Below are 26977 nucleotides of genomic sequence, written 5' to 3' on the forward strand. Positions count from 1 at the left end.
GTCAGACCCAGGACGAAACAGCAGCTCTGCCAGAGTACAGGAGCGGGGCTGGCAACACCCCGTGGCACAGGCAGAGTGACGGCATTCACAGAAAGCCAGACCGGCCTTTGGGACTCATTCACGCCAGAGAAGACCGTCCACGCTGAGCCCCAGCCAGGCCGCCAGTCACCGCGGCCACCGGTTTCAGGTACAGACAGTGCTCAGGCCACTGGCCTCCATCTCAGAGACGCCCTGGCCCGGCCTCCCCTCCTGCTTACCAAGTCCTGAGCCTAGGAGGCCAGTTTGGGGGAAACATTTCATCTCTGGAAGCTCTGCGCGTTTCCCTATGACCACCACCTTTCCGGGGCAGAGCATCCAGCTCAGCCATGAATTGTGCAGCCCAGGGAAGCGGCGACCTCCCTGCCAGCAGCTGCAGAAAACACACCTGCACCTCTCCCCCTCTCCCCCCATCCCCTACACAAATCACTGTCGATTCAGAGAAGAATGGCGGCTCCCTACCTGAGGGTGGCGCTCTCCCCCTGCCGGACCGTCACGTTGTCCATCGCTTTGGGGAAGGTGGCATCTCCGCTGCGCACGGGCACTCCTGTGGGTACAAGGAACAGCAGCCTGAGAGACACGACCACGAGGCACTTCCAGGGCAGGAACAGGTACCCACAGACCCCCATCCTCGACGGCCACAACTTCCCAGAACTCCGGCAGCCGCTCGGCACACGCCCCCTGGGCGCGCACAGGAAGTGGGTGGGGTGGGGTGAGGCGGGGGAGCGAGCACGGGGACCCGGAGGCGCGGGCAGGAGAAAAGCGCGCAGACTCCTGCAAGTCTGGTGTTCCTCCCCAAAACCAGCCTCAGCGCTCCAGCCTCGGAGAAGCGGTTTCCACGGAGAACATCCAAAGGGGGCTCCCTCGGTGCTGCTTCGGCCGGGAAGGTGGCCGAGAGAAGCGAAGAGCAAAGACAGGTGCAAAGGTGCGGGCGCGTCTCAGGAGCCCCTTCCTCTCGTTAACAGCTCAGGCATGGCACTTTGGAGAGGAGAGAGCACTTTGGTACCAAAAGCGGACAGGGAGTGGGTTAGATCCGGCTACCCAGAGATGGTCTGAATTCCTCAGTTCCAACAAGGGCAAATCCAACACTTTCTTTATAAGTTTCAGAGGCAGGGTGGCCAGCAGGACACAGTCTGTAACAATAGCAGGGCCGGAAAGTGGAACACGCAGGAGGCGCAGGGGTGAGCCAGGAGGAGAGGCTACGCCGGGCTTCGCGCGATCCGGACCGGGGATGCTGCTGCAGCAGCCGCCTCGGTCAACTTCGTCCGAGCCCAAATGCGCGCTGCAGCCGCCGCGAGGCGGCCGGTCTCGGCAGGGCGGTCTCCGCGGCGGCGGCGGCGGCGGCGGCCGAGGCGGGAGCGCACGGCGGCGGACGCCCGCTCGCTCGCTCGCTCGCTGGGGAAGGCGAGGGGCTGCCGGCCCCGGAGCCGCGAGGACGCCACGCTCAGCGGCCGCCCCCGGCCTCCGCGCCGCGGGCCTCCCGGGAGCAGCCCCGACGCGCGCGGGCCCAGACCGCCGGGGTTGTCATGGCAGCAGCTCCATCACTGACCGCCGCTCTCCGCCGTGCAGGCGCCGAGCGAGCGGGCGGACCGCGCGCATCCCGGCGGGCGGCGGGCGCGGGGCGCAGGCGCCCACCTTAACCCCCGCCGCGCCGCGCCGGGGCCGCAGGCGCCCAGGCGAGGAGTTTAACCACTTCCCCCCTTGAAGAGCTGTCACTTGCAAATTAAGAAGAAATGCAAAGTTACTACACAGCCTCAATAAGCGCAAGACATCTTAATAAGGGTCACAAACTAATTAACTAGGAAAAGGAAACTGCAGCATGCATGCGTGCACCTTTAAAATTATCAGATTAATTCATTAGCATTTAGAGTAAATTTAAAGTGTTGGGGGGACGTTTTAGAATCATCTCATTTTTATTCAACAGGCAACGCCCACCCCACCGCCACCCCCCAAAAGCTACTTCAAACACCATTCTAAATAGAGATCTTTCCATATATAAAACAAATGCAAAATCACAGAAGCCTCTTCGTGTGCGAAACTGGCAAAACCGCATCAAAATTTTGGTCAAGTTCCGACACTGACTTACATTCTTTATTCTTGTTTTGTCGACATTAAAAGATGCTAGCCCTGCAAAGTGCTCACTCAGATGAATGAGTGTGAACCCCTGGCTCTGTTGATACAGAGGATTCCCAAGTGTCCTGGGCTTCACACTCCCGCAGAGCTGATTTCATCTTAAGAGGTGTGTTTTTCAGATTCTTGAAACCCAGGGAAAAACTGCATTGGCCTCAGTTGCTGTCACTTCCCCTCTTTGGCTGCTGTGGGTCCCTCTGTGCCTACATCTGCATGTTTCCTCTCACTTCAGCTCTGATGGAACGCAGTTCCTTCCAGCCTGGGCCTGGCTCCTGAGGGAGGGGGGAAGCCCAGAGCGGCACAGCCCACCCCACGTGCTAACACCAACATGTTCTCTGCTCAGGGACTCCTGTCTGAGCTCCCTGCACTGACCCAGATTCTCCCTGGGGACAGAGAGGAAGCAGCCGTGGCTTTGTCTTTCCCCTAGACGCTCTCTCAAATCCAACCAGGAAGCTCTTTTTTAAAACAACAGTTAAATAACAACAACAACAACAAATGTTCTTCCCAAAAGCCATCCAGCCACCACCAAAGAGACTGAATCATTCTAACTGAATCACTGTAACCATAAGGGTCCTGGTGCCATAAAAGCGCATGCATCTTTCAACTGGTCACCCCACTTACGTGTAGATAAAACGCGTGTGAGTGATACACAAGCACCTCACTCATCATACCCCGGTCACTCACTCCAACTGCCCTGGATTGGAAGGGACGGAGGTGGGTGTGCAGCTGTGGAAGCCACGCTCCAAGGTAACAAAGAAAGACTGAGAAGGCATGGCTTCCTCTTTTAACAGGTGACCAGAGAGTGGACAACAACGTAAAGTCAAGCAACTCACACTGAAGATCTCAATTAATCCATCATTTCGCCCATTTTCCCCTCGTCTCCTCTGTTGACTTTTCCAATATTAAATTCTCAGGGAAATTCATCGCTACTTTTGTCCAGTGAGGACCATTTGATATATAACACCAAAAAAAAAAAAAAAAATCAATTGTCAACTTATGACCACAAAGAATGACTTTACTATCAAGAAAAACAAAAATGATGTCTGCAGGGAGCAGGAGGTTTTGTTTATGCTTTTGAAAGACCAGGAGGAGAATTAACCTATTTTAGCACCAATCCGTTCTGACAAGTCCCTACTTTATCTTCACTTTGCAATGGGAGTTGTGGAAGTAGGAAGTTGCATGATTTCACCAAGTTAAGATGTTATATGAGCAGACGTCAGGCGTGAGGTCATGACTGCTGACCTCAGTCTGCTGAATTTGGGGTTCTTCTTATGCAGAGGCCAAGGAATTACCTCTAATTGTCCACATCCGTTTTAACCACCCCTCCTGCCCCCCCCCAAAGCTCCTCGTTGTAAACAGGTCCTACCACCTCAAGTGGAAACAAACACCAGCAGTGGAGAAGGAAGAGGGACTCATTCGGGGCTTTGGAGTCATTTCCCTCCAGGCTTGAGAATGGCAGGGATGATTCCTTTCATGATAAATTCTCACCCCGGCTCTTGCATCTAATTCCCAGGTAGGTACAAATGAGCACTAGTTTTTGCATCTAGGAATGTGGGTAATGGCAACAACAGGCCTTCCCGAGGGGCCTACATACATGATTAACTCTACAGTAAAATACTTAGAAATCCATTTAAGGTGGAAGATGCTTTATTAATACATTTTGCCTGCCACTGCTTCATTATTATAGCTGGGCAGAAAAATAACTCTTCTAACAGGCTCTGTAAGATGTTCAGTTTATACCAGACTGCATGCGGTTGATCTAAGACACTCACACCATCTTTGTCTCTGGCGGGGGAAGGGGGAGTAGTGAGCTGCAGCCTCCCAACCTGGCCGGCAGAAAACCCAGCAGAGATCAGGTAATGCTCGGGCTGGACAAAGAAAAGCCACTGGCAACCTCACAGCTGCTTTGTGGACCCAGGGATCCAAACTTTATTCAAAAATGGAAGTTTAGAAAGTGGTGAGAGGTCAGAGATGCCCGCACAATTAACAGGGCAGAATCCGTTTTATTGAAAGTGCTGATTGAAGCGGTTTGACTAGACGAAGATCAAAATCATATGTCAACTCCCTTCTCATCCCCTAATCCCTAAATATAACCAACACTTAGTGGCTTATCTTATATCCTGTCTCTTGCTTCATAAAAACTGCTGGATTTATTTTATTTTTCCCAGCATATCCGAGTTAATGAAAAAGGAATGACAGTCAGAGCAATTTCATTATTTGTGTTCTTTATAGAAATAACTTCCTTTCTACCTCCTGGAAAGCAGATTCCTAACGAGCGCCCACCTCCACTTTCTCCCCCCCACCCCCCTGCTGTCTTCCTCTCCATCCTCCGTTCCCTCCTGCATACACATATACTGTACACATAAATCAACTTGTCATAGCTTGTCTCCGTGCTGGCAGCTGTAATTGCTGCAGGTTATAAAAATATCTATAGGACAATGCCTTTCAAGCTCGCAGGCGTGCACACACACACACACACACACACACACACACACACACACACACTGCCTGAGCAAAAGAAAACAATCATATTCCCTTTAATAATCCCGGGACTGCAAAGGACGGGGTGCAGAGGAGCTTGCTGGGTAGACTGTGGAGGGCTGGCAGGTAGCTGAGGACGCAGGGCTAGACAGAGACTCCGGGCAGCAGCAGCACTCCTCACTAAAACAGGGCTGGAAAAGGGAAGAATTGCCAGTGAAAGGGAAATTGTTTCAGCTGTTGTTTTTGTTTTTCTCCGCGTTACCTACAGCAAGCTGGGGTTGGCTAAAGAGCAGTGAATATTCTACACTCATAAGAGACCGAAAGAAGAGCTCTAGCCCGAGACATGCCAGTGCTGTTTCTCCTTCTCTAAAAAGGTGAAAGGCCCCCCTCTCCTGGTGGAGATTCCAAATAGGAGCACAGGCGAGAAGATGCGACACGCAGGGCAGTTAGAGTGGCATGGCACCCAATAGACCTCGCAAGTTTTAATCAGAAAAGGCGGTGTCCGTCTGGCTCAAGAGATGGCTCTAGGGGAGTAGGGAAGGGCTGGACTCTGGAAAAATACATGCTATTCTTTCCTCCTATGTGAATATAGGGTCAAAATAAAATCATTGCTCATCCGGGCTAGAGTCTGGTGTCTTAGGATTTCAGCAGGGAGAGCCAGAGAGCAACGTGAAGATGAGGAAGAAGCGTCCAGAGAGAAGAAGAGGACAGGAATAGAGAGAACTGAGAAGGAGCATGGGAAGAAAAGGCAAAGGGAAGGCTTCCCATGGACTTTGAAAGGTACATAAAGAGGAGGGGTGATCAGGATAATTGGCAGGTAGACAGAAAAGTAAAGAAAAGCAGGGCAAATGAGCAAAGTCAAAGTACCATCAAAGCAAAGGCCAGACACCCAAAGGGGAACGTCGCAAGAGCCAGGGGTCTTTAGAGAAGCCTCTCTCCATATCTAGGTTTGGGGTCATAATAAGACCCGGGATTCCCAGAATCACAGAATGATATGGTCAGAGGGGACATTGAAAGATGTATAACCCACTCATTTCAAAAGTGGGAGGAGTGAACCCAGGAGAGAGGACCATTATCATAGGAATAAAGTTAACAACTCGTAAATCAGGACTAGAATCCCTGCTCCTGTGTTCGCTCCACTCTACCTGGCAGGTAAGGACACTGCTTAAGAGCCAAATGACAAGATACCTCCTTTGGCTGCTACACCTGCGGCAAGAGAGAGAACCACAGAAGTGGTTCTAGTAACACAGAAGTGTTAATATTACTGCCCAGTACTGATGCCTCTGGGCGTCCAATTATTCAACTGAATTCAACGTCAGCCAGTAAACTTTGACAAGCAGACTTTGAGTGCCTCCTATGAGCCAGGAACTGTTGGAAGTTAGAGATAACAAAGATGAAAGACGTTGTCCTGCCCTCAATGTGCTTACAATCTAGTGCTGTTGGGGTTGTCAATGGTTCTATTTGCATTTACATCCAGGAAAGTTGAAGTTGTGATGAACTCAACCCAGCGCTCCCTGGGAAGTCCCTAAGAACATTCTTGTCGCCAAGAACAACAAGCTGGGTTGTGCCTCCCCATTGGGAACAGTTGATTTCCAGGCACTGTGTGTCCAGATTTTCAGGCACTGACCATGGTTTCCTAAGATTCATTTAAAGAGGCATGGGGGGAGGGGCGGCGGGATATTCTCAAGGATTTAAAAATGTAGGGAAGAAATTCATCTACTCAACAAACAAGTTTTCAGTGCACACTAACTGCCAGCTATGCGCCAGGTGGTGGATTCCAGTGGTGGGCAAGAGAGGCAAAAACAAAAACCATTGTGCATCTAACCCTCATTAAGGACACTGGCAGGGGAGACAGATATTAAAGCAAGAACTTTACAAAACTGTAGATACGATGCTGATCAGCACCGTGAGAAACTGGAAGAACATACATGATAGAAGGTTCTCTTGGAATCAGGACAATCCGGAGACGTTTCCCTAAGGAAATGACTTTAAACTGGGACTTAATAGTGAGAAGGAGCTGACCGACCGGGCAGATGGTGTGGGCGGGAATCTAGTTGCAGACAGGATGGAATGTATACAACCGGGGACCGCAAGGAGCCTGGGACGAAGCTGCCTTTTATAGTCACAGACGGTGCTCTGTTAAACTAAGAGTGGGGACGTCTGAAGTGCTCTGATTGGAAAGCTCTAACTGCTTCCTCATCCTGTGTTCATGCATTCATTGATTCATTCAGTGCATATTTATCAATTAAGAATGACCAGGGGCTTTGGACTCAGACAGACCAGAAGTCAGACATCATCTCCTCCGTCACTAGCTGTGTGACCTTGGGGCAATAAGCTTGTTTGTGAGCTAGTGATAAGAATGGTACATAGCACGGAGGGTGGTGTGAGGATGCTATGAGACTCTTGACGGACAGGGGTGAGCTGCTGGGCTTCTGCGTGGGGACTGCAAGGAGGCCAGTGCATGCGCTTGCCTCCTTCAGAAGGGGTGTAGGTGTGATATTTGTCCCGAGAACCCAAGAGCAGCCCTCTAAGTTCCAGGCCTGTGAACACCATCCCTGTGTACATCCTGAGGGGTTTCATCCCAGGGACAGAACAGAAACTTCACGCTGAGATGTGGTCAGAAAGGGAAGTAGCTTAGCCTTCAAACCAGGGCAGGAAGAAGATGACCCTCCAGTTCCCACCCCAGTGTCTTGAAAAGCACACAGGATCCAGGCCTGTGGGAAACAGCCTGAGCTTGAGAAAGAGGATGGGGCTTCCTCTTTGTGTGGCAGCCTGGGAACTTTTGTCTGCCATGCTCCCACATATACCTGAGAAGTAGCCAAACAACCTGAGAAAAAGAGAAGACGCCTCCATCTCAGCAGGAAATGAGCAGCGCCTCTGACCACCTTCATGGAACTTGGGCCCATCTTTGCTCCCGTGGGCCTGGTGGTGGAGTCCAAAGCCCCCCTACCCATCCCCAGGTCCAGATTTACACTAGTCACTGGATACTAACATGCATTGCTGGCCTCATGGCTCCCAGTTTCTACCCTTGAGCATCCCAGGGCTGTGCTGCAGGTCAGCCAGACTCCAATGCCAAGGTTTGCAAGATGCAGCCCAACCAGAGTCAGTAGTGGCTTCTCACAGAGAAAGAGCCTCTGGATGGTAACCCGCAATGCCAAACTTGGAGCTTAAACCCCAAATGTACCATTAGAGGAACTTGGCTTTCCTCCCCAGCCCAGCCCCATGCCTTTCTCCCTAATCAATCGCCTTTTACTCATATCTCTCTTTAACCTTTTCTCTGAATTTTCTGCATTTTCTCCCCAGCCAGGAGCAACAGCAGAAGAGGTGAAACTTAATGAGACAGAAATTTGCTCAAAAACTTACGGGTTCAGTTGTACTTCTTACTGGAGGTGGCGTTTCGTAAATATCATTTTATAAACCAGAGTCTCTGGATCCGAGTCTTAACTCAGGCCATCATTAAATAAGTCACTTGCTTTTTTTTGTTTGTTTGTTTTTTTTAGCTTCTTTGTTTTCAAAAGAACCAACATCTCCATGATATGTGGACCTTTGAGAAGATCTAGTGTCTAATACATCCAAATGGGCTAATGCACTTTTAAAAGCTGAAAGTACTGTTCTACAGTAACATGACAGCCCGTAGAGGGCTGGGGTCAAGGGCACTGCATTGGGCCCCCAATCTGTCACTTATTGGCTGCGTGGAGTTCCCCAAGTCACTTCCACTTTCCTTCTAAGTGAGGAGTTTGGATTAAATGACCTCCTAGTCCTCTTCCAACTCTCAGTCGATGGTTTTAATGCTTCTCAACACTCTTCTCAGAAGCAGTGTCTCTTCACATCCGCTCATTGGTTCCTCCTATAGAGAAATAGCCCTCCTCACCCTGTCCTTCCACTGTTCCCATTCACCAAGGTGTCCACTTCAAAACTCAGAAAACTGTGGCACAAAGTAATTAATGAGCCGCACTGGACCTAAGGCAGGCGATGGAAGAGCCACGATGATTGAAAGTCTTCTGATAAAGGGTTTCTTTAAGGAAAAGAAAATCCCACAATGCAACCAGCAATGTTAATCTTCAATAAACAGGCTGTTAATATTTAACTGGCATTTATTTAAACTTACAGTAACCGTCCCATTAAATCTAAATTAATTGCCCTTTTGGGACTCTTCCCCTAAAGCCTAGCCGGGACATGGCTGTCTAGATCATAGTCTGTGCTAGGCATCCAGCCATAAAGAGGATATTTCAGCCATCCATTTAAGACTAGATGATTAGAATATCATGGTTGAAAGGGCTTTAGAGGTCAACTAGACTAGTAGGTTTTATATTCTGTGTCCTTGGACTTTCTGGGGGCCTATTTTCCCCACCTCTTCGGTAAGGACTTTATTGTGTGTTCTCTCTCTGTGTATCTCTCTCTCCAACCTCTTCATTCTATTTTGAAATTCCCTCTCATTCTCTTACCTTTCTGTTAGTGATTATTTTTTTCTTTTAGACTTCATATCGTAGACTCATTCTGCTGTGTTTTTGTCTGTCTCTCCTGAGTTTCTTAAGAGAAGCCACTTAAGATATATAGCAGATTCTGTGTGTGTGTGTGTGTGTGTGTGTGTGTGTGCGTGCGTGCGTGTGTGTATATGTATATATAATTTTATGTGTCACAAAGAACATTTTATAATGGCAGTTATATGTAAAAGACTAAAAGCTGTGAAATAATCCCCAAGTCACACAGCTTTAGAAGGGGCAGTGAGTATGTAATTGGGTAGAACTGATCTGTGCTATCCCTGAAATCAATCAATATTTTTTATTCTAAATGTGGTCCCAGCTGAAATTCTGGGATGTTATTTTGCAATGATTTTAACACATTCACAGCATTTCTGCAACAACGCGCACATGCACACGCACACACACACACACGCACACACATACACACACACGTGCATCAAATCACTTTACTAGTGTAATGTGTGGATTAAAGGTAAACACCTCATCAGATGGATTCGTGTTCAAGCTAAGTTAATTTTCTCAAGAAGTGGGAGCTGGTTGAGACTAAAATAACTCACCCTGAGGTTTCTAAAGGTGTCGGTCCCTGAGTTAGACATATAAATGTTCACCGTTTGCCTCGCAGGGCCTGGAGAGGGGTGGTGATGGAGAGAGGGATGCAGTCCTTGATGGATTGGGGTAGGAGAAATATAGGGCAGAGCTGAGGGGCAGGTGGGCAGATGGGAAGGTATCCCACACATTTTTAAGAGGACCAAACCCATTCTCAACTGTTTGCTTGTGGAAGGCTTTACACGTGTACTGCCTGTAGAACCCATGTTTCTTTGTATTTCTAACTAGCACACAAACCATCCCACTTCCTTTTTTTTTTTTTTTTTTTTTTTACTTCTGTCGCCATCAAGTTAGATGAAAGACACGACACAGGGACTTCCCTGGTGACGCAGTGGATAAGACTTCGCACTCCCAATGCAGGGGGCCTGGGTTCGATCCCTGGTCAGGGAACTAGATCCCACATGCATGCTGCAACTAAGAGTTTGCATGCCACAACTGATGAGTCCGCATGCCTCAACTAAAGGAGCCCTGGAGCTGCAACTAAGGAGCCCGCCTGCTGCAACTAAGACCTGGTACAACCAAATAAATAAATAAATATCAAAAAAAAGACACTACTCAATCCTCCCAGTGTCTTCAGCTGGAAAACAAATCCTCTGTAATCACAGCATCTTTATTCTTTACTTTATTGAATCTTATAAATTGAAGAAATGACTGAACACATTTCTACATGCTTATGCATCTCCCTGGCTTTTCCCATGTCTGTCCCTCGTTATGCATTTGGCTTTGGGAGTTCAGGGCCTTTCGGGACAAAGCAATGGAGGCTGCAGATATAGCATCACATCCCTGCCAACCTGGGAGTTGATGTGGGCTTTCCCTCCTAGAAAGGAATGATTTCCCTGAACCTTGTGTACGCTTTCTTCATCTAGGGTATCAGAAAGCTACAAGTGGTGCTGCAGGTGATGAGACAGTCAGAGCCACTTGGGAGTGGCCTGGCAAAGTGGACTTAGATGGGGCTCAGGTAGCTCTGAATCTGGGGAAGGGACAGCAGGGAAAATGTTGTGAGCGGACATGTGAACATGGACAACATATGAAAATAATTCACCTAAGCTTTCACGGGAGTGTCCACAAGGTTTTAGGACCAAAGATGCCTTAAAAAGAAAGTGGGTAATGAGGAGACTTTTTTTTCAAAAGCAGAGAATTAGCTTAAAGCTAAGACACAAATCAGGATAGATTGACATGTTTCTATATGGAGAAGTATTAGTACCAGAATCTCCAAGGGAGAGTTGCTGGGACAAACCAAGTGCAATATTTCTATCAATGATCTGCCAAAGGGAATTCAGAGAGGATTCTCCCAAGTTTGAAGAAGACATTAAGTTCCCTTAAGTAATTAAATCTTCAGTTGACCTGGATGAGCTATAAATAGTCCACAAAGTTATGGGAGCGTGCAGTGAAGTGGGCAAATGCAATGTAACATATTTGAGGAAAGATCATGGAAAATGTACTTTTTGATGCTGGACGCTGGGCAGTGGGATAGGAGCAGTGACAGGGAGTGGACGGAGGAGTGTGGATGGCGGGGTTAATGGCTCTGACTTTCGGTCCAAGCTCCACAAGTGGCCAGCTTGACCTTTTAATAATTTTGATAATTGATAATTTGACCTTTGATAATTTTCTTGACCTTTGATAATTTTCTTACCTCTCAGAGCCTCAGTTTTCTCCTCTGTTAAATAGGAATATGGGCTGCCCCAAACCTTTGCTGTGTGAGGCTAGATGAGATGGCAGATGTAAAGTACCCAGAGAAGTACCTAGCGTGTGGTACAGTCTCCACATGGGTAACCAGGGAAACGATGTTGGAAACAGTCATGGCCAGTGGCTCCCAAGCTACGGTCCTTACAGCACATTTTGGAGTACGATAATATAGATTATTGTTGGCAGGGATCAGGAATTTTTGCCAAAAAAGAAATGTTGGGCCTAACATTTTATGAAAACTGTTAGAAGAATATTGGAAACATAGAAACAAAGAAACATTCCCTTTACTCAAAATTACTGTGTATAAATTCTTCAAATGTTACTCATAGTATTTATCATTACAGCTCACAAAGCATCCAGGAACTTCATGTGCCCAGTTTCTGAGTCAGGAATCAGGACTCATTTCTAATCTCCTCTCTCCCTCTCCCATGGCCCTCTCCCCTGTGATTCTACATTTCTTTCTCTCGTGGGTTCTTCACCCAAAACATTTCATGTCCAGTCACCTTTCTCAATCCCCACGGCCTTACCTTGGCCTGAGCCACCATCTCTTCTTATTTTCTTCTTTGGAATCATGAGACTCCCTCTTACAGGGATTTCTTCCATCTGCTTTTACCAGATCTATTTCAAGCTCCACTTTCAAATCAAGTTTTCCTGAAAACCTGACCATGTCACTCCCTTCCTGATTCAGTCTTTAGTGGTTCCACACAGGAATTTGAATAAAGCCCCAAATGCTTTATGTGGTTTCTGAGCCTTCATGATGTGGCCTGGTTTGTTTTCACCTTTTTCTCTTGTTACCTCTTCCTTTATCGAGCCATGCCACTTTTTATTTTAATTGATTATTATTTTAATCCCTCAAAGGTTCCTCTTTTTCAGCTTGGGGCCTTTGCACAGGCTGCCTTCCTGTCAAGAATACTGTCCCCACATTTTTCAGGTTAAGTTCTATTCATCCTTCCAAGTTCTAACTTCCTCATAAAGAACATAACTATTCCATTCAATTAGGTAGATACCCACTGCATTGGTACATCTAACATTCGTAATACTTGTAAGAGTTTAACTTCTTTCGTAGTCTCTTATACCCCCGAAGCCTCGCACAATGCCTGGCACATAATAGGTTTTTGATAAATATTTGTTGAATTTAAGTACAGCTGGGGAAAGTTCAAAAATTAAAATTATTTTCTGGTAGGGCAGGGATTTCCAAATGAATGAATATTAAGATGAACATTTGGTATTCACAAAGTGTATGGATAGGGTGTACACACACTTGATAACCAATCTCTAGCTAGAAATAAGAAGAATTCTGAGAAATTGAAAGATGGCAGTTTAAGGATAAAAATAAGCATGTCTGTATAAAAGGTTATACAGGCAAAAAATAATATCTAAATAGGATAAAGGAAGGCTTGGATAAATTAATGGGTGACAGACCCATTCTGGTTTATTAGGTTAGGGGTGTCTGATGTATATCTCTAACCTTTGAAGTATGAGTCCCATGCAAAATGACCACTGTCCAAAACACCTAAGGAGGACATCTGAATTGATATGACCTGGGGTGACCTTTTTAATGTCATATTCTCATGTATGCAGTAATTTTATTGTCAACGTTGCTGGGGATAATGGAATTATGCTCGCCTTTCCCCCTGCACACCTTACAGAAGCCCATTCTAGAACAGTTGTGTACACTTGGTAGGAGTATTTTTGAAATGATGCAAGAAAAGGTGTGTGTAATTTGTGTGAACAAGGAACCCTGAGCAGGGGGAAAGCCCCCTTCAGCCTTGAGGGAGAATTAGATGGACTGCCTTCTGTTCTTACCCTCCACTCCCTTGGCTATTTCCTCCACGTCTGACCCCCGACTTCCACTTCCCGTCTCCGCGCACAGGTACCTCTACCAGACCCCTTTCTTTCTTCCAAGACACAGTAGAGTTCTAGGGAACTGAAGTACCGTTCCCATGTTCCTGTTATTTATCAAACCAAAATAGGAGACATTTACACATCAGGTTATATAAATATTTTCAGTACACCATTCTGCTTGTGGGAAAGCTAGCTCACCACACTCTCATAAGAAATCCACTCTAATCCCAACAACCAGCTTATGACCTCCTATCACTCCATCCAAGAATAACATTAATAATAATCAGACTAGTAGCCAGGGTGCTTGGTTTGAACCTGAAAATTTTGAAAAACGGTCTTATAAATTATTTTCCAAGGATATCATCTTTAAGCATTAACAGGTACAACTGACTCTGAATTCTGGGAATTGAGCATAATTACATGGAAATTGACAGGACACAAAGGCCAAGAATCCTGTTAAACTTTAATATCTCGAAAAACCTCTCCTTGTAATTATCTCTTTCCTTTGTCTCAAATGTTACTGATGAATATGCAGAGACCTAAGCACACACAGAAGTGGATGGATTGGAGAATCTTCATCTTTGGAATCATGGAGTATTCCAGGCATTCCATAAAATAATGAGGTGCTAAGTAGAGCACTTGGAATTTGACAATTTCCAGAAGTCGTTTCCATCTTTGTATTGACTCTGCTCTAGTTCTCTGCTTACAATTCTCCACGCTGAGTAGAAGCTCCTCTGCATCGTAATTATAGTGAAAATGTAGGCCGTAGGCATTTGGTGTCTAATACAATTCCTGACCTGTTCTATGTCTTTGGAAGAGTCACTGAATTTTTTCAGGGCTTCAGATTTCCTTTCTGGAAGTGAACATAATGACATACAACTCTAACAGCAGCAATATTTGCATAGAGCTTTAAACCTCACCGCTGACACCCCTTATCTCACTTGGGTAGGTGTGTCTCCTACATTTTTCCTCCTTTCTGGGCTCCATGAAGGCTCCCCTTGTTTCTTTTCTCTACTATTTTACTTAAATCTTAGCTCTCTGCCTCCAGCCTGTCCCTAAACCTGTGCTTCTTACAGGCGCAGGGTAGACTCCCGGGGGGAGGTTGGTTGTCACTGTAGTTTCAGAGACATGCCAGCCACTCAGTGCACAGGGGCCGGGGAGGCTAGACACTCAGCAATGCACATGATATTGTTACCGTTGTCGAATACTTGCCTCACATTTAGGTGAGTGATTTTTTTATATCTAAGCCTAAACTGTACTCCACTTGATGCATCAACACAAAATATCTTTGCAAGGTTTTAATGTTCACTAATCCTTCAGGAATGCAACTACCTGTCAGCTAAGGGAAGATTGTCCTTTGATTTGTTCAGATCCTCACCAAGGATTGTTTACTAGTTTCAAAGATCTCATGACCAATGGTAAAGCTCAGCGTAGTCGAGTCACCAGTTCTACAGCCCTGTATCAGTCTGCAACGGAGCCATCACATTCATGGGGATTCTATATACAGACACAAGCTTCCACACTTCATTACATCCTATGGTGTAGTTGTGCCTAAAGATTTATTTTACACTTACTTGATTATCAATCATTTTCTATTTATGTTTCTTATAGATCCAGTTAGGATATTAAATAGGTCATTTTTTTCAAGTAGGTATATGGGTAGCTTCTTTTATCTACAAATTTAATTTTCATGGAAATAAAGGTATTACAAAATATTTTCTTAATGAGACTTGGATCAGATAAATTAGATAACTCCTGACATAAACAATTCCATACACAGAAACCAGCTTTATCTTTCTAAAGCACAGCTCAGTAATGTCCTTTACCTGTTCAGGAAAATTCAATGGCTCGCCTGCTTTATAGTTCAAATTCCCAAGTTTGGTCATCAAGGCTCTTAGAAATATGCCAGCCTAACTGTCTAGCCTCAGCCTCTGTGGCCCTACTCTGACCCTCATCCACCATCCTGGGACTGTTCAGACCCTCTGCATCTCCCAGTCTAAGTATTTGCTCAAACTTCCCGTCTGCGGGGTCCCTTCTCTTCCATCCACAGATTTCTAAATCCCATTCAGACCTCAATAACCAGTTAAAATTCCATTTTCTTCATAAAATATTACTTTCACTGATGCCCCTCTGTCTCTCTCCTTCATTGGTTAGAATCAAACCTTTTTTGGTTATATAAGCATATATTTCAGAGAGATATATTACAAAATATTGAACTTCTTATACATATTTTTGTATTATAGTCGACTGCCTATTTGTCTGATCTCACCTATGAGGCTAGAAGCTCTCTGAAGACAGGTACCACTTCTTGTTCAGTTTTGTATCTTCCCAGGCTGAGCCAAGTGTGTGGCCCTGAGTGTGAGTTCAATAAACATCCGTTGAATTGGATCAGCATCTCAGTCATTGAGAGGGAGAGCCTGGGTACCATTTTCTTTACTTCAGCTTGAGGAAACTGAGCTCTAAATGAGTTCTGAAAGGTTGCTTTATGTAGAGCATCAGATGAGGCATGCTATAGAGGTAGAACACATCACTACCGCTAGCTCACTCAAGGCTCAGATCTGTACTTAGGAGAACATCTAGAGAGGCTGGCTCACATTTTTGTTGAAAGAAAACAGAGTTTTCCATTTCTAGGTCAGCTTTTCAATATAAGGGTTTGGATTTATATCACTCTATACACCACCGATGATGGCAAATCTATCCCTGAAACTTTGTCACCGAATAGAGCTGCAGGTCTCCATTTTATCAGACTATGTTCCCAACAGAATTCAGGCAGAAATAAGGCATGGGTTTCCCCGAGAGGCCTCCTCAGGCTCTCCTGGTGCTGGAAGGGTCAGGCTCCCGCCGTGCTGCCCTGCACAGCTCCAGCCCTGACGGAGCCCATCTGTCACAGCCAAAGCCTGCCCTTCTCACTCACTGCTTGAGTTGGAAATGGAAGTGGCCTTTTAACAGAACATTGTCTTAGGATTGTGTGAAGCAAGGCTGACAGAGAAAGGAAGATTCATTCCTGACACCAATCATACTAATATCTGTCACCAAAATGACATTTTCCCTTTAATGATGAAAAATGCATCAGGAAAGAGTGAGGGGCAAGAACAACATCCATTGGCCGCTTGGGTCTGAGGGAGAGGAAACCTCCGCAGCAGCTGCCGCTGGTCTGCAACTGGGGGAGGGAAGGAAGGGCGGCCAGTTGGTTATGAACAAACACAACTGGTCCTTCCTTTGGAAGAGAAGGGTGCAAGCAGATGGGAGCCCCTGGTTAGGCAGGGGCCTAATTTCTCCTTAGACCTTCTGCCTGGCTTTTCAATAGAACTGCCCCATTTCTGTCAGGCCCAAGCAGGGGTTCATACTGATTTTCAGGGCCACTATACACACATTGTACTGATACCATATCCAGGTTTGCAGGGCTAGTCAACCCACAAGACTGCAGAGCTACTGGGGGTCCCCTGGCCCTCATTCACATACTCCCTGTTTCATGGAAGGGGTACACCAGAGGAATCCGGTCTACACGGCAGGCGCCATATACACATCCAGGAGGGTCTGTTGCTGGGGATGATCTGTGGGTGGGAGAAGGCACGGCAAAGCCAAAGCTTTATAGCCTGAACACAGAGGGAGGCAGAGACTGCAAAGGAACATCAGGCGAGCAGATTGCTGGCAGTTAACGGGCAACTGCAGCATCATCTCAGGTGTCCAAAGAGTGAATATTTCCCAACAAATTGCAGGTCTTTATCTACAAGCCCATCGCTCCCAAAGACACTAGGTGCTGAAATCTACATAAAAATCCTCTTTTTCTCCCCTCCTTTCTTTTCTACTGGCAGAGCCTGCCCTCCCACAATGGAGGTTAAAAAGGTCAGCAATTCACTGTCCTGTGTCTTTTGCAGCTACGGCTGGCCACATGCCCAGCAGCTGGGCTGAGCATCCTGCCCTCACCAAAAAGGCACAGGTGCCCTCTTCCAGCCCCCTTCGCTCCTGCCTTTGATCACAGCCAGGTGACGGTGTGAGGGCTGGAGACATGCAGCCACCTCCCATCCATGGAATGAAGACCCCATGTCTCAAGCATGATGGAGATCACCTGTGAGATTCTGGATCCCAGACCCTGTCACTGAGGTTTCGGACATCCTACCTCCAGGTTTCTTTGATGTCCTAATTTTCTAAGCCCCTGTTAGTAAGGGTTCAATTACTTGCAGCCCAAAGCATCCAAAGTATCACATTGGCATTTCATCAAGAAAACTGTGTTAACCTTATAAGGATGTCACTCTATTTAGACTCCTTTACTCAGCCTTGAACTGGTACACACACATATTCTGCTTTCTGCTGTGTACACACATATTCTGCTTTCTGCTGACAGCTTTCTCTTACTCCCTCACTCTTATAAATACTGGCATACACAGGCTGGTTCGTGCACCAAGAATTGTACCGCCCCAGAGTGCTTCTAAAGTTTGTATGCTTTTGCACTTCTTTATGACATTAACTAACACAGTGCCCACACACTAGCTAACCTGCCAGCAAAGCAACCAGCGTCATTATCTTCTTTGTGGAGAAGGAAACTGAGTCATTTATGTCCCTGTATCTGCATGAGTGGGCTTCTGCTCCCCCCTCCTCCTCCGTGTTCTCACTTTCAAATATATTTTAGGCCAGCAGGGATGTGATTCAAAGGGCCCTCAAAGCAACTGATGCACAAGGGCATATTTTTAAACCTCCTAACCCTATAGGAATCCCTACAAATAACCAAGACCACACTGGCCACATCTTCAATTTCGAGCAAATATGCTGTCCTTCTCTGATGCTCTTGGCCTTTTCTGCCTCCCTGTATCCTTTCAGTCAAGGAAGAATCCTCCAACAGAGAGCTCAATGGTGCAAAGTGATCCTAAGTTCTTAAAAGGATGCTGGAGCTCTGACCCAGGGGAGAGAAAGGGCATGCAAGACTGTTCCCAGGGAAGGAGTAGCAGAGGCAGGAGAGAAGCTTCCTTCCACCTGGAAGCAAAGTGCTGACCCTGTGGGCTCAGGCAGGCCGGGCCCCTGCTGTGGACCCCTGTCGGGGGAAGGACGCTCTCGCTCCTTGAGGGCATGGGCTGGCCTGAGTGCCACTGACAGTCCAGGACAAGGACCAAGCACTCTCTACCGGACCTGTCCACAATGGGATCGCTTGTTGAGAGGAGGGCAAACTGAGCTTGGACGCCCAAGACCCTTTGCTTCCCTCCAGCAGCTGAGTGCAACCACCCAGAGAGCAGGACGTGGTAACCCTTCACCACAGCCACGCAGCCAAGTGTCCCCTAAAGGCACCGGAGGAGCTCCATAACCAGTAGGAAATGCATGGACAAGAGCAGGTGAAAAAGCTCCGTGTGCCTGACTTAAGTTACAGGTCAGCCAGGATTGCCTGACAGTAAAGGAAATTACACACTGCCTGAGAGCAGCTGTGTCATATGTACACATAATTTAAAATCAGATGTATTACTTCTTTTGTGGAATGGCTGATGAACTTATTAAAATGATAAAGATTATCTCTCTCTGCACAGTTGTAATAACCACAGTAGAAATCAAAATGGTGCATTTACGAAATAAATGACCTTTTGTCATGTAATCTGATTCTCTCTCAAACACCTTGTCCGGCAGAACCACTGCCCCCATTTGACAAATGAGTCAATCAAAGCTCACATTTGAGAAGGAAGCTGACAAGGTTCTCAGGGTAGAATATGGAAGATCTAGGTCTCAGATCCAATCTTCTAACTCCAAATTCAAGACTCATTTTACTCAACTGCAGTTTAATAAAAGCAAGGCTCCAGCCTCCTTCCTTGTGGAATACCCACTATGCCCTGGCTCACAGGGAGAGTGGGGAGAACGCTGGCAGGGTAAGGGGGATAATCTACGAGGGATGAAAGGGCTCCTACAACTCAGGAGCAGACGACGTGAGCACCAGAACTTGTCAAGAAGGGGCCCCGTGGAAGACCGTGGACCGAAAGGAAAGGAAGGCCATCCAGGACGTCTGAGCAACGGAGCAGCCGCCGTTTATCTCCTGCTGCGTCAGCTCTGAGCGTCTGGAAAAGCAGCATTTGTTGTACACAGAACAAAAAGCAGGATTTACAGACACCACAGGCGTGGGGAGCGTGAATGCAGCTCCGCCACGAAGACCATGGGGCGTTTCACAGGTGACCATTGTCAGGCCCGGCAGGACCCGGCAGGAGGACAGGAGGCCTGTTATCTGGAGCCACGTTGGTTCAGGACACAACGGTCAGCCTCTCTCATCTCCTGGAAGCCCGTGGCCCCCAGAGACACTCTCCTCCTTCTTGAAATGGCCTTTTTCTTTGGAATTCAAGACTCCATGCCTTCCAGATCCCCCTTCTCCCTTCCCGGGAGTGCAGTGTTACCATCACGTGGCAAGTCCCACCCTCCGCTGCTTCTCTGCCGATGAAGCTCTCACTCCTCAAGATGTACCTCAGATGACCCCTCTTCCAGGCAGTCCCCTCTGGTCACCTCACTGAGAAATGTCTCCCTCCTCTGGATGCCTGTTAGATTTTATATCTTCTCTAGCATGGACAACATATTGCCTTGTATTCTAAGTGGGTATAAATATGCGGTATCTTCCCTACAAGAAGAGAAGCCTGTTGTTAGGAAGGTCTATGTCTTTTGATTAAACCAATTTACTTTAGAGCTGAAAAGACCCATATAGGTCATCTAGGTTAATATTCTCATTTTATAGGTGAGGAAATGGAGGCCTACCGGCCTTACCCAGTTGAGTCGTGTTCATACAATTAGGCCAGATTGGAGTCGGAATTCATCTGCACCATTGGCTCAGTGAAGTACTTGCCTAGAATGAGGCCAGGATGAAAGACTGTATGAATGATTCCCCAAATTCCCTGAGACCTGCCACCCCATGGCCAAAAGGGGTCCAGCCAGAGACACACACGATTGGTAGGGACCCTCAGTCCACTTCACTTCAGAGAAACTTCATTTCATTCAGCGGGTGTCTGTTCCCATCCAAAGGGGTTTGCATGAGGGATTCAGAGCTTCTGAATAAGCAGTTGGGTGGTGATGATTTTTTTACAGTCAGCTGACCAGGGTTGAAATTTCTTCAGATTATTATGCATTAATACATTAAGGAAATGGACAGAAGATCAATCGGGTGCTAATAAAAGATGATTGAAAATTGCTAATATAAACCCAATAGTGCAACCCTGCTTTACAAAAACTGAGAATGCTTATGGATTTCCTGTATCCTCCAGTGTAAACACTGCCCAGGGCTCAGATCCCACCTCTGCTTCCCCGCTGCACGCAGCAGGCTGCTGCCGCGCTTATTATAGGCAGGCTGCCTTACGATTAGCGCAGCAATGCCAATTAATTGCACTAATGAGCAGGCGTCACATTTAAGGAAACTCACTGCCTGATCCCTTGCAGCATTTACAGGCGCAAATTGTGTTTCAGAAGCTCTGTTTCCAGGGGGTATAGTGTGTGTCTCCACAAAGAAGGGACGGCTCTGAGGGTCGGGGTGTGTGCGAGTGTGTGTGTGCGAGTGTGTGTGTCCACATGCACATGAGGGCGCTATCTCAGAAGGGCCAGGCGCCTGCCTTTAGAGAAGGGAACTGGGTCAGGAAGGGGGGTCCTGGTGGAGGGAGGTGAGCACTGCTGCAGGAGGGAGGAGCTTTGCACACCTGGGAAGGAGCCTTTGCGAGCAAGAGAAATGAGATGAGGAGTAGGAGGGGTCTGGGAAAGAGACTAACTGCATGCTTCAGTAGGATGTTTCCGAAGGTGGAGGGAGAGGGTTCCTGCAGGGACATCCAGCCTTGGTTTTGGAAACAATTCATCACACAAAAGAGGCAAATCACAGCGCGCTCTGACCCGCTTGTGTTCCTTTCCATCCTTCCCCATCGTCTTTGCTGAAGTCTTCTGGATGTGCCCCCTCTCTCCCTGCCCCACTCCCTCCTTCTTTTCCTGCCTCTCCACCTCCGTGTAGGTGGTGGGCCACGTGGGGGGCGGAGCGGGGGTGCCGGGAGAAGCATCTTCTCCTCACTGGAGGCACCAGCTCTTGTGTTCTGTTGTTTGGAACCATGTAGAAATCCTGAGACCATCCCCAAAGGAACACTGGTTCCCCTCGAAGACATTCTAATGTAGTTTTTTAAAAGCCCACACACGGGGCCGTCAAAGTCACATGCAATGTGACAAAGTGGGTAATTATGTCTCACTTAGCGCACATCAAAGAACAAACGGCCGGAGAGCCTGTCCGTGTGCAGCGGTGTGTGCGGGAAGCAGGCAGTGGTGGAGCCGGCCGGGCGTGGGGATGGGTGCAGACAGCAGCCCGTGTCCTCTGCTCCCCGCCCTGGCAAGGAACGAGGACACAGGGTTCATTTAAATGTGGGGACGGGACGTGTCTGGCCTTTCTTTGGTCTTCCTTTGTTTGGTTTTCATGGAAACGTGTGTTTATGGGAAACTCCGAGCCTGCTTGCTACAGACAGACGTTTTTGGTCTCTGTCCCTCATCTGGCTAAGGAGATGAACCACTATCTTTTTTCTCTTCAGCCAATGCAGGAGATGGAAATAAAGCATCAGCGCTTCTAAGATGCAGAGGTCGCTCTGGAAACAGGTGGCTCCAAGCAGCCTTTGGCAGAGACTCACCTCCTGGAGGTGATGCTAAACCTCATTGGAAGGAGAGGCAGAACCCAAGGCACACGCTGCATCCACCGTCTGCGTCACAGATACAAAGTGGATTCAAGCTGGAGCCTGCATCACCGACACACGGTCCAGGCTCCTCCTTCATCCCTGGACCGTACCCATCCCATCGTCCCTCCCTCTACTTCCCCCACTGGATGGAAAACTTTGTCACTTTAACGTTTGATTATATAAAAGCCTGCTCCCTTTACCCCCTGTGGATGAGCAATTGTCCTGCTATTTCTATAAAACGCCACAGGAAATATGAAAATAGGAGGCAGGATTTGGAGCGAGACTGTTCCTGAATGCCTGCGGTTAGAAGCATCAGACATGGCTGCACAGATATTACATCTGAGACAGGGAAGCGGAAGGCAAGGGGGACAGAGAGAGAGAGAATGAGGGGCAGGAGAGAGAGAGCGGGCACCACCGAGGAACCCTGTCAAGACGCTGTAATGTGGCCTTTAGCCTGAAGGGACTGAATCTGGGCCTGAAGCCCAGCAGGGCAGCCCCAACCTGTGCCAGGCTCACTGCTTAAGGCAGGAGACCTGGGCCAGCAGATAGGTGAAAAGTGAGTCACAAGCTGGAGGGGATGAACTACACGTTTCTTTGCAGTGTGAGATGCCCTTTCCAGAACAGGCTGGACAATATCTATGGTCTCATTCATTCTTTCATCAAATATTCTACTGGGAAGCAGTGTTGAGGGATGACTAAAAGTGCAGGCACTGGAGCTCCAATCATGCCTCTTTGACTTGTGTATGAATGTGGCAAGTTACCCTCTCCTGCCTCAGTTTTCCCATCTGTAAAATGGGGCTGACAAAAATAGTACCTCCTTGATACAAAGTGCCTGGAATGGTGCTATTCTAATGACCTAATAAGTAACTACAATGTAGCAAATACTACCCTAGATACAAGTGCTACATTGGTGTATAAAAGCTTGTGCATACATTCCAGCAGCTCATAACTTAGTGGAGGGGACAGGTATGTAAACAAATTACTAACAGTGTGACGGGAGCTAAGGTAGTGATATCTAGTGAGTGTGAAATTTTGGACATAAGGATCAAAGGACTTGGAGAACACTTAGCAGAAGAGTTGGGTTTTGTAGGGTAGGCAGTAAGTTACCAATTGGAGAAGAGAGATCAATTTATTTCGGGCAAAGATCAGGAAGAACAAAGAAACGGAGATTTTAAAAATCATGGCTTGTTTAAGAAAAAGTGAGAAATCGTTTGTGTCTGAGGAATGGTGGGAGGGGAAGCTGATGGACCCCACGTGGCTTGATAGAGAGTTTGGGTTACATTTTGTTGCAACTGGGGATTCACTGGAGCTTCTATAAAAGGGTAGAGGCATGATCCACTTTGAACGATTCCACCCACTATTATCATATTTTAGTTGCTCTCTTATCACTACAAATTCTTTATATAATAGACAATATTAATAACTCTTCCCTAGCTGTAAAAACTGCAGTAAAACAACACAGAAGCCTTGAGCAGCAGTGAGTGAGGGACGGATGGGCTGGCAGACAAGAAGCAGAGGCCCTGGTATCAGACAATGTGAGGGGCCATGGAGACCTCTGTCTTTAAGGGCAGATGGAACTTAAGAGTTTCCTTCCAATGGCTCCTTCCCTACGCTAGAAAAGTCCACATAGAAGGGATCTGACAGTGGCAGCCACAGCAAGTTATCCACCAAGAATGTGTCCTCCCCATCTTCTTCTCTCAACATCTCAAGGTGGTTTAGGGTACCTGTGGGTCTAACTAAAAACTGCCTTTCCCAGTTCCCCTAGCATCAGACGGGCAGCACATGGCGAGGCCCTGGCCAGTAGTCCAAGAATGGAAACCTCCCAGAGACTTCTAGGACAGTTTTGTTGCCTCGTTCTGGCAATACTTCTTCCCCCTTCTAACTTCTCCTTCTTCCTGCCTAGAAACCAAAGTGAGGGTGAGGTGAAGCCACCGTCTTTCAACCACGAGGACAAGAGTCTGACACTAAAGACTGCAGAGAGGAAAGATAAGAGGACCCTGGGATGCTGGTGCCATCAGGCAGCCGGTCCTCATGGAGCCTGCCCGTCTCTGGGCTTCGTGCGCCACAGTGAAGTCTGGGAACTTGGGCCTCTGTTATCTGCAGTGGAATGCAGTCCCTGACACCAGGAGGCCCGTGTAGATAAATGCCTCATTTAATGTGCACTGCTATGGATGCACAGATGTTGACACATCAGAAGCAAAATCAGTTTCTCTTTGGCACTTGGAAAAAAGGGTCCATGTCTCACCAGTATTCCCTGCATGTTAGTAACCTGCAAACTGAATTCTTCTGTGTTGTCAGGTGGTAACCACAGATCTCCTACCAGCCTATGAAGACAAACTTCCCTGGATCCCGCAAGACTCAGCCACCGTGCAGCTCACCCCAGAAGGAAGAGTAGAAGCATCAGTATTAAAGGATAAATGTTGGCTATTAACTGTTTGCAAAATCACTGAGGGCAGAGGCTGTATCTTTCACCAAAGAAGAAAGCGATCCCCTACAGAACATCAGTAGCTTGGTTTCCGGCCGGTCAAAGGGGAGGCAGGCCTGGATGGAATGTTGCCGGGGAAATAAAGGGAGGCCTGCAAGGAGATGGTTCTGGTCTCCACCTACAGCCTTGACGCAGAAGTGGGGAGAAATACAAGGCACAGGGGCTAAATTGGGGTGAGTTAATAATAGGTGGGAAGTTGATATGAGGACCCCAGTGCAAAGTGGTAGAAAAATCAGGGGCTTTAGAGTTATATTGGTGTGGATTTGACCAGCTCATTGGCTTTGGGCAAGTGATCTGACCACCTCAGGCTTAGGCTGTCAAGTCGTAAACTGGGAAGAACAGTGCCCAGGTACAGGCTTATCAGGAGGACTAAATGGGACCCTGGACACGAAAGAGCCCAGCCCCCAGTAGGCACTTCGCAAACAAGGGCTCTCAGTGTCATCAGGGAGGACAGATGGAAACAACCTCAGGAGCCGTCGCCAGGGACGCCCAGGCCCCAGGGATCCGGGAGAGTCCCCTCCTCCTTGCTAGAAAAGTGGAAGGACAGCTGCTAGCCAACATTGGCTCTGCCTTGGTTGTTGTCAAGGCTTGTAGGAAAGATCCCTCACCATCTCTGACCTCCTTTTGTCCCTTTGGGGTTCAGGGATCTCATGTGAACCCCCGTGTAGCCCTGTGCCTGGGAAAGAAGCACAAGCAACAACCCTGCAGAGAAGTCCTTCCCCACCAAGTACCAAGAGAGCTGTGCACCCCCCCCCCCCCACACACACACGGTTCATTCTATAGACCCAAGGGATGTGCCAAGGACCCAGACAGAAAGGACAGTTTCAGATGCAGAGGACAAACACGAGCAAACGTAACTCAACCCAGGGCTGAAGGGGGTCTGCTCCACCAGCTAAACCTAGAGCCTGGTCGCCCCAGTACTGCCTGCCCCAGGGCAGAGATTCTCCTGCTGCACCCCTGGGCCGCAGGGCTAGTGGAAGAGAATGATGCCTCAGGAATTTGCGATGGCCCAGCAGATCCGGCCCATAGTGTTTATTCACGGTTTTGGTGGTAGGGACCATTTACACAAACAGAGGGCAGGAGTGGAGGGAAAGGCAGCGGTGAACCAGGGCAGAGTGAACGGAAAAGGCTGGGATCACACAGGTGCCCTGGCTCTGCTGCGCCCCCTGTGTCTGCCCCACTTGCCTCACGCGACAGTCAGGTGCAAACCACGCTGGCCGGCAGGGCCACACAGCTGAGACGGGTCTCCTGGAAACAGCGAGGCAGATGCAGGAAAGGGAGAGGGCCTGTGCCCTGTCTCTCCTTGGAGGGACCCCTCCCTTCCCTCCCCGGCTGGCAAAGAATGAATCCAAGAGTCATCAGGGTGTCCTGCCTTATTTTCCATCAACTCCATCTTTCTGATCTGTGACTTCTATGTGCAGGCTTTGGAAACAGAAAGTTTGCTCAGTCTTGTGCTGGGAATGAGGGGCCCCAGGCAGCACCGCTGTCAGCGAACGTCTTGTGGAAAATGTATCTAGTTGTTCCATAATTTACCTGCAGCCTCAGTGCATGAAGCCCTCTGGCTGCGGTGGGGCTGATCATGCAATGAGGCACCGTCCCCTCCGCGAGCTAATGATGCTTTCGGGGCAATGACAGGTGGGTAGGAAAAGGGGATGGGAAGGGTCGGGGCAGCTGCGGTGCCCCCCCACCCCCGCCGCTCCTTGCTCTTGGCCATTTCTTCTGTAGATCTGGAGGGAGAGCGTGGGCTGTTATCCATTAGGCTGTGCATCAGGCATTTCATCTAATTTCATCATGAAGATGTTACTCCATCAGATGCAGACGACGTGCCAGCAGAAATGCAGAAGGCCAGCTCTCTGCGGGCCCCCCCCACCTGGCTGGAATAGTGGGCAACGTGCAGGTTTGAAGGGGTGGCGCTGCCACACCAGACTGGTCCTCATCGCGATGCCAGCTCTCCCCGCTTCCTCGTGAGTGGATCCTGCCGGGCTGTAAGCTTTGTGAGGGCAGGAGTCATTCACGCTCGCTGTTCATCCCAGTGCCCGGAGCTTGGGGAGTGATCCAGGCGGGCGAATGAATGGGTCCCATCTGCCATGTTTCCCAGGCTACGTGTGGTGTCCAGGTTTCTTTTTATAATTCAGGTATAACGGACACATGGCATTATATTAGTTTCAGGTGTACAACATAATGATTCGATGTTTGCATATGATGCAAACCACCCGTCGCCTGTATGGTGCCCATGTTTTTTTAATTGAAAAATAGTTGATTTACAATGTTGTGTTAGTTTCAGGTATACAGCACAGTAATTCAGTTATACATATATATGTGTATATATATATATTTTTTTCAGATTCTTTTCCCATATAGGTTAATAGAAAATATTGAGTATAGTTCCCTGTGCTATACAGTAGTTCCTTGCTGGTGATCTATTTTATACATAGTAGTGTGTTTATGTTAATCCCAAACTCCTAATTTATTCCTCCCCCTCCTTTCCCCTTTGGTAACCGTAAGTTTGGTTTCTATGTCTGTGAGTCTGTTTTTGTTTTGTAAAGTGCATTTGTATCATTTTAGGTTCCACGTAT

The 26977-nt window shown here is 47.8% G+C and overlaps 1 protein-coding gene and 1 long non-coding RNA gene across 9 annotated transcripts in view; one reads left to right on the forward strand and one right to left on the reverse strand.

Moving 5' to 3' along the window:
• The window catches only part of NTM (neurotrimin), a 941546-nt gene that overhangs the window by 407922 nt on the left and 506647 nt on the right, over positions 1 to 26977 (reverse strand). For 6 of the 8 annotated variants that reach the window (XM_082476239.1, XM_082476241.1, XM_082476240.1 and 3 more), the window contains one exon: positions 499 to 583. In XM_082476239.1, coding sequence (XP_082332365.1) covers positions 499 to 583 — 85 coding nt within the window. Of the gene's footprint in view, positions 1 to 257; positions 383 to 498; positions 584 to 2122; positions 3500 to 26977 lie in introns of those variants that run through there. The other 2 variants (XM_082476245.1, XM_082476242.1) reach the window with 2 other exon arrangements.
• On the forward strand, positions 558 to 9541 carry LOC309667634. Its single transcript, XR_014267865.1, has 4 exons — positions 558 to 647; positions 842 to 961; positions 3526 to 3679; positions 4916 to 9541. It is a non-coding gene; the product is annotated as an uncharacterized lncRNA (long non-coding RNA).

Source organism: Balaenoptera physalus, assembly GCF_965194825.1.
Source record: "Balaenoptera physalus genome assembly, chromosome: 10".
NCBI classification, from domain to species: Eukaryota; Metazoa; Chordata; class Mammalia; order Artiodactyla; family Balaenopteridae; genus Balaenoptera; species Balaenoptera physalus.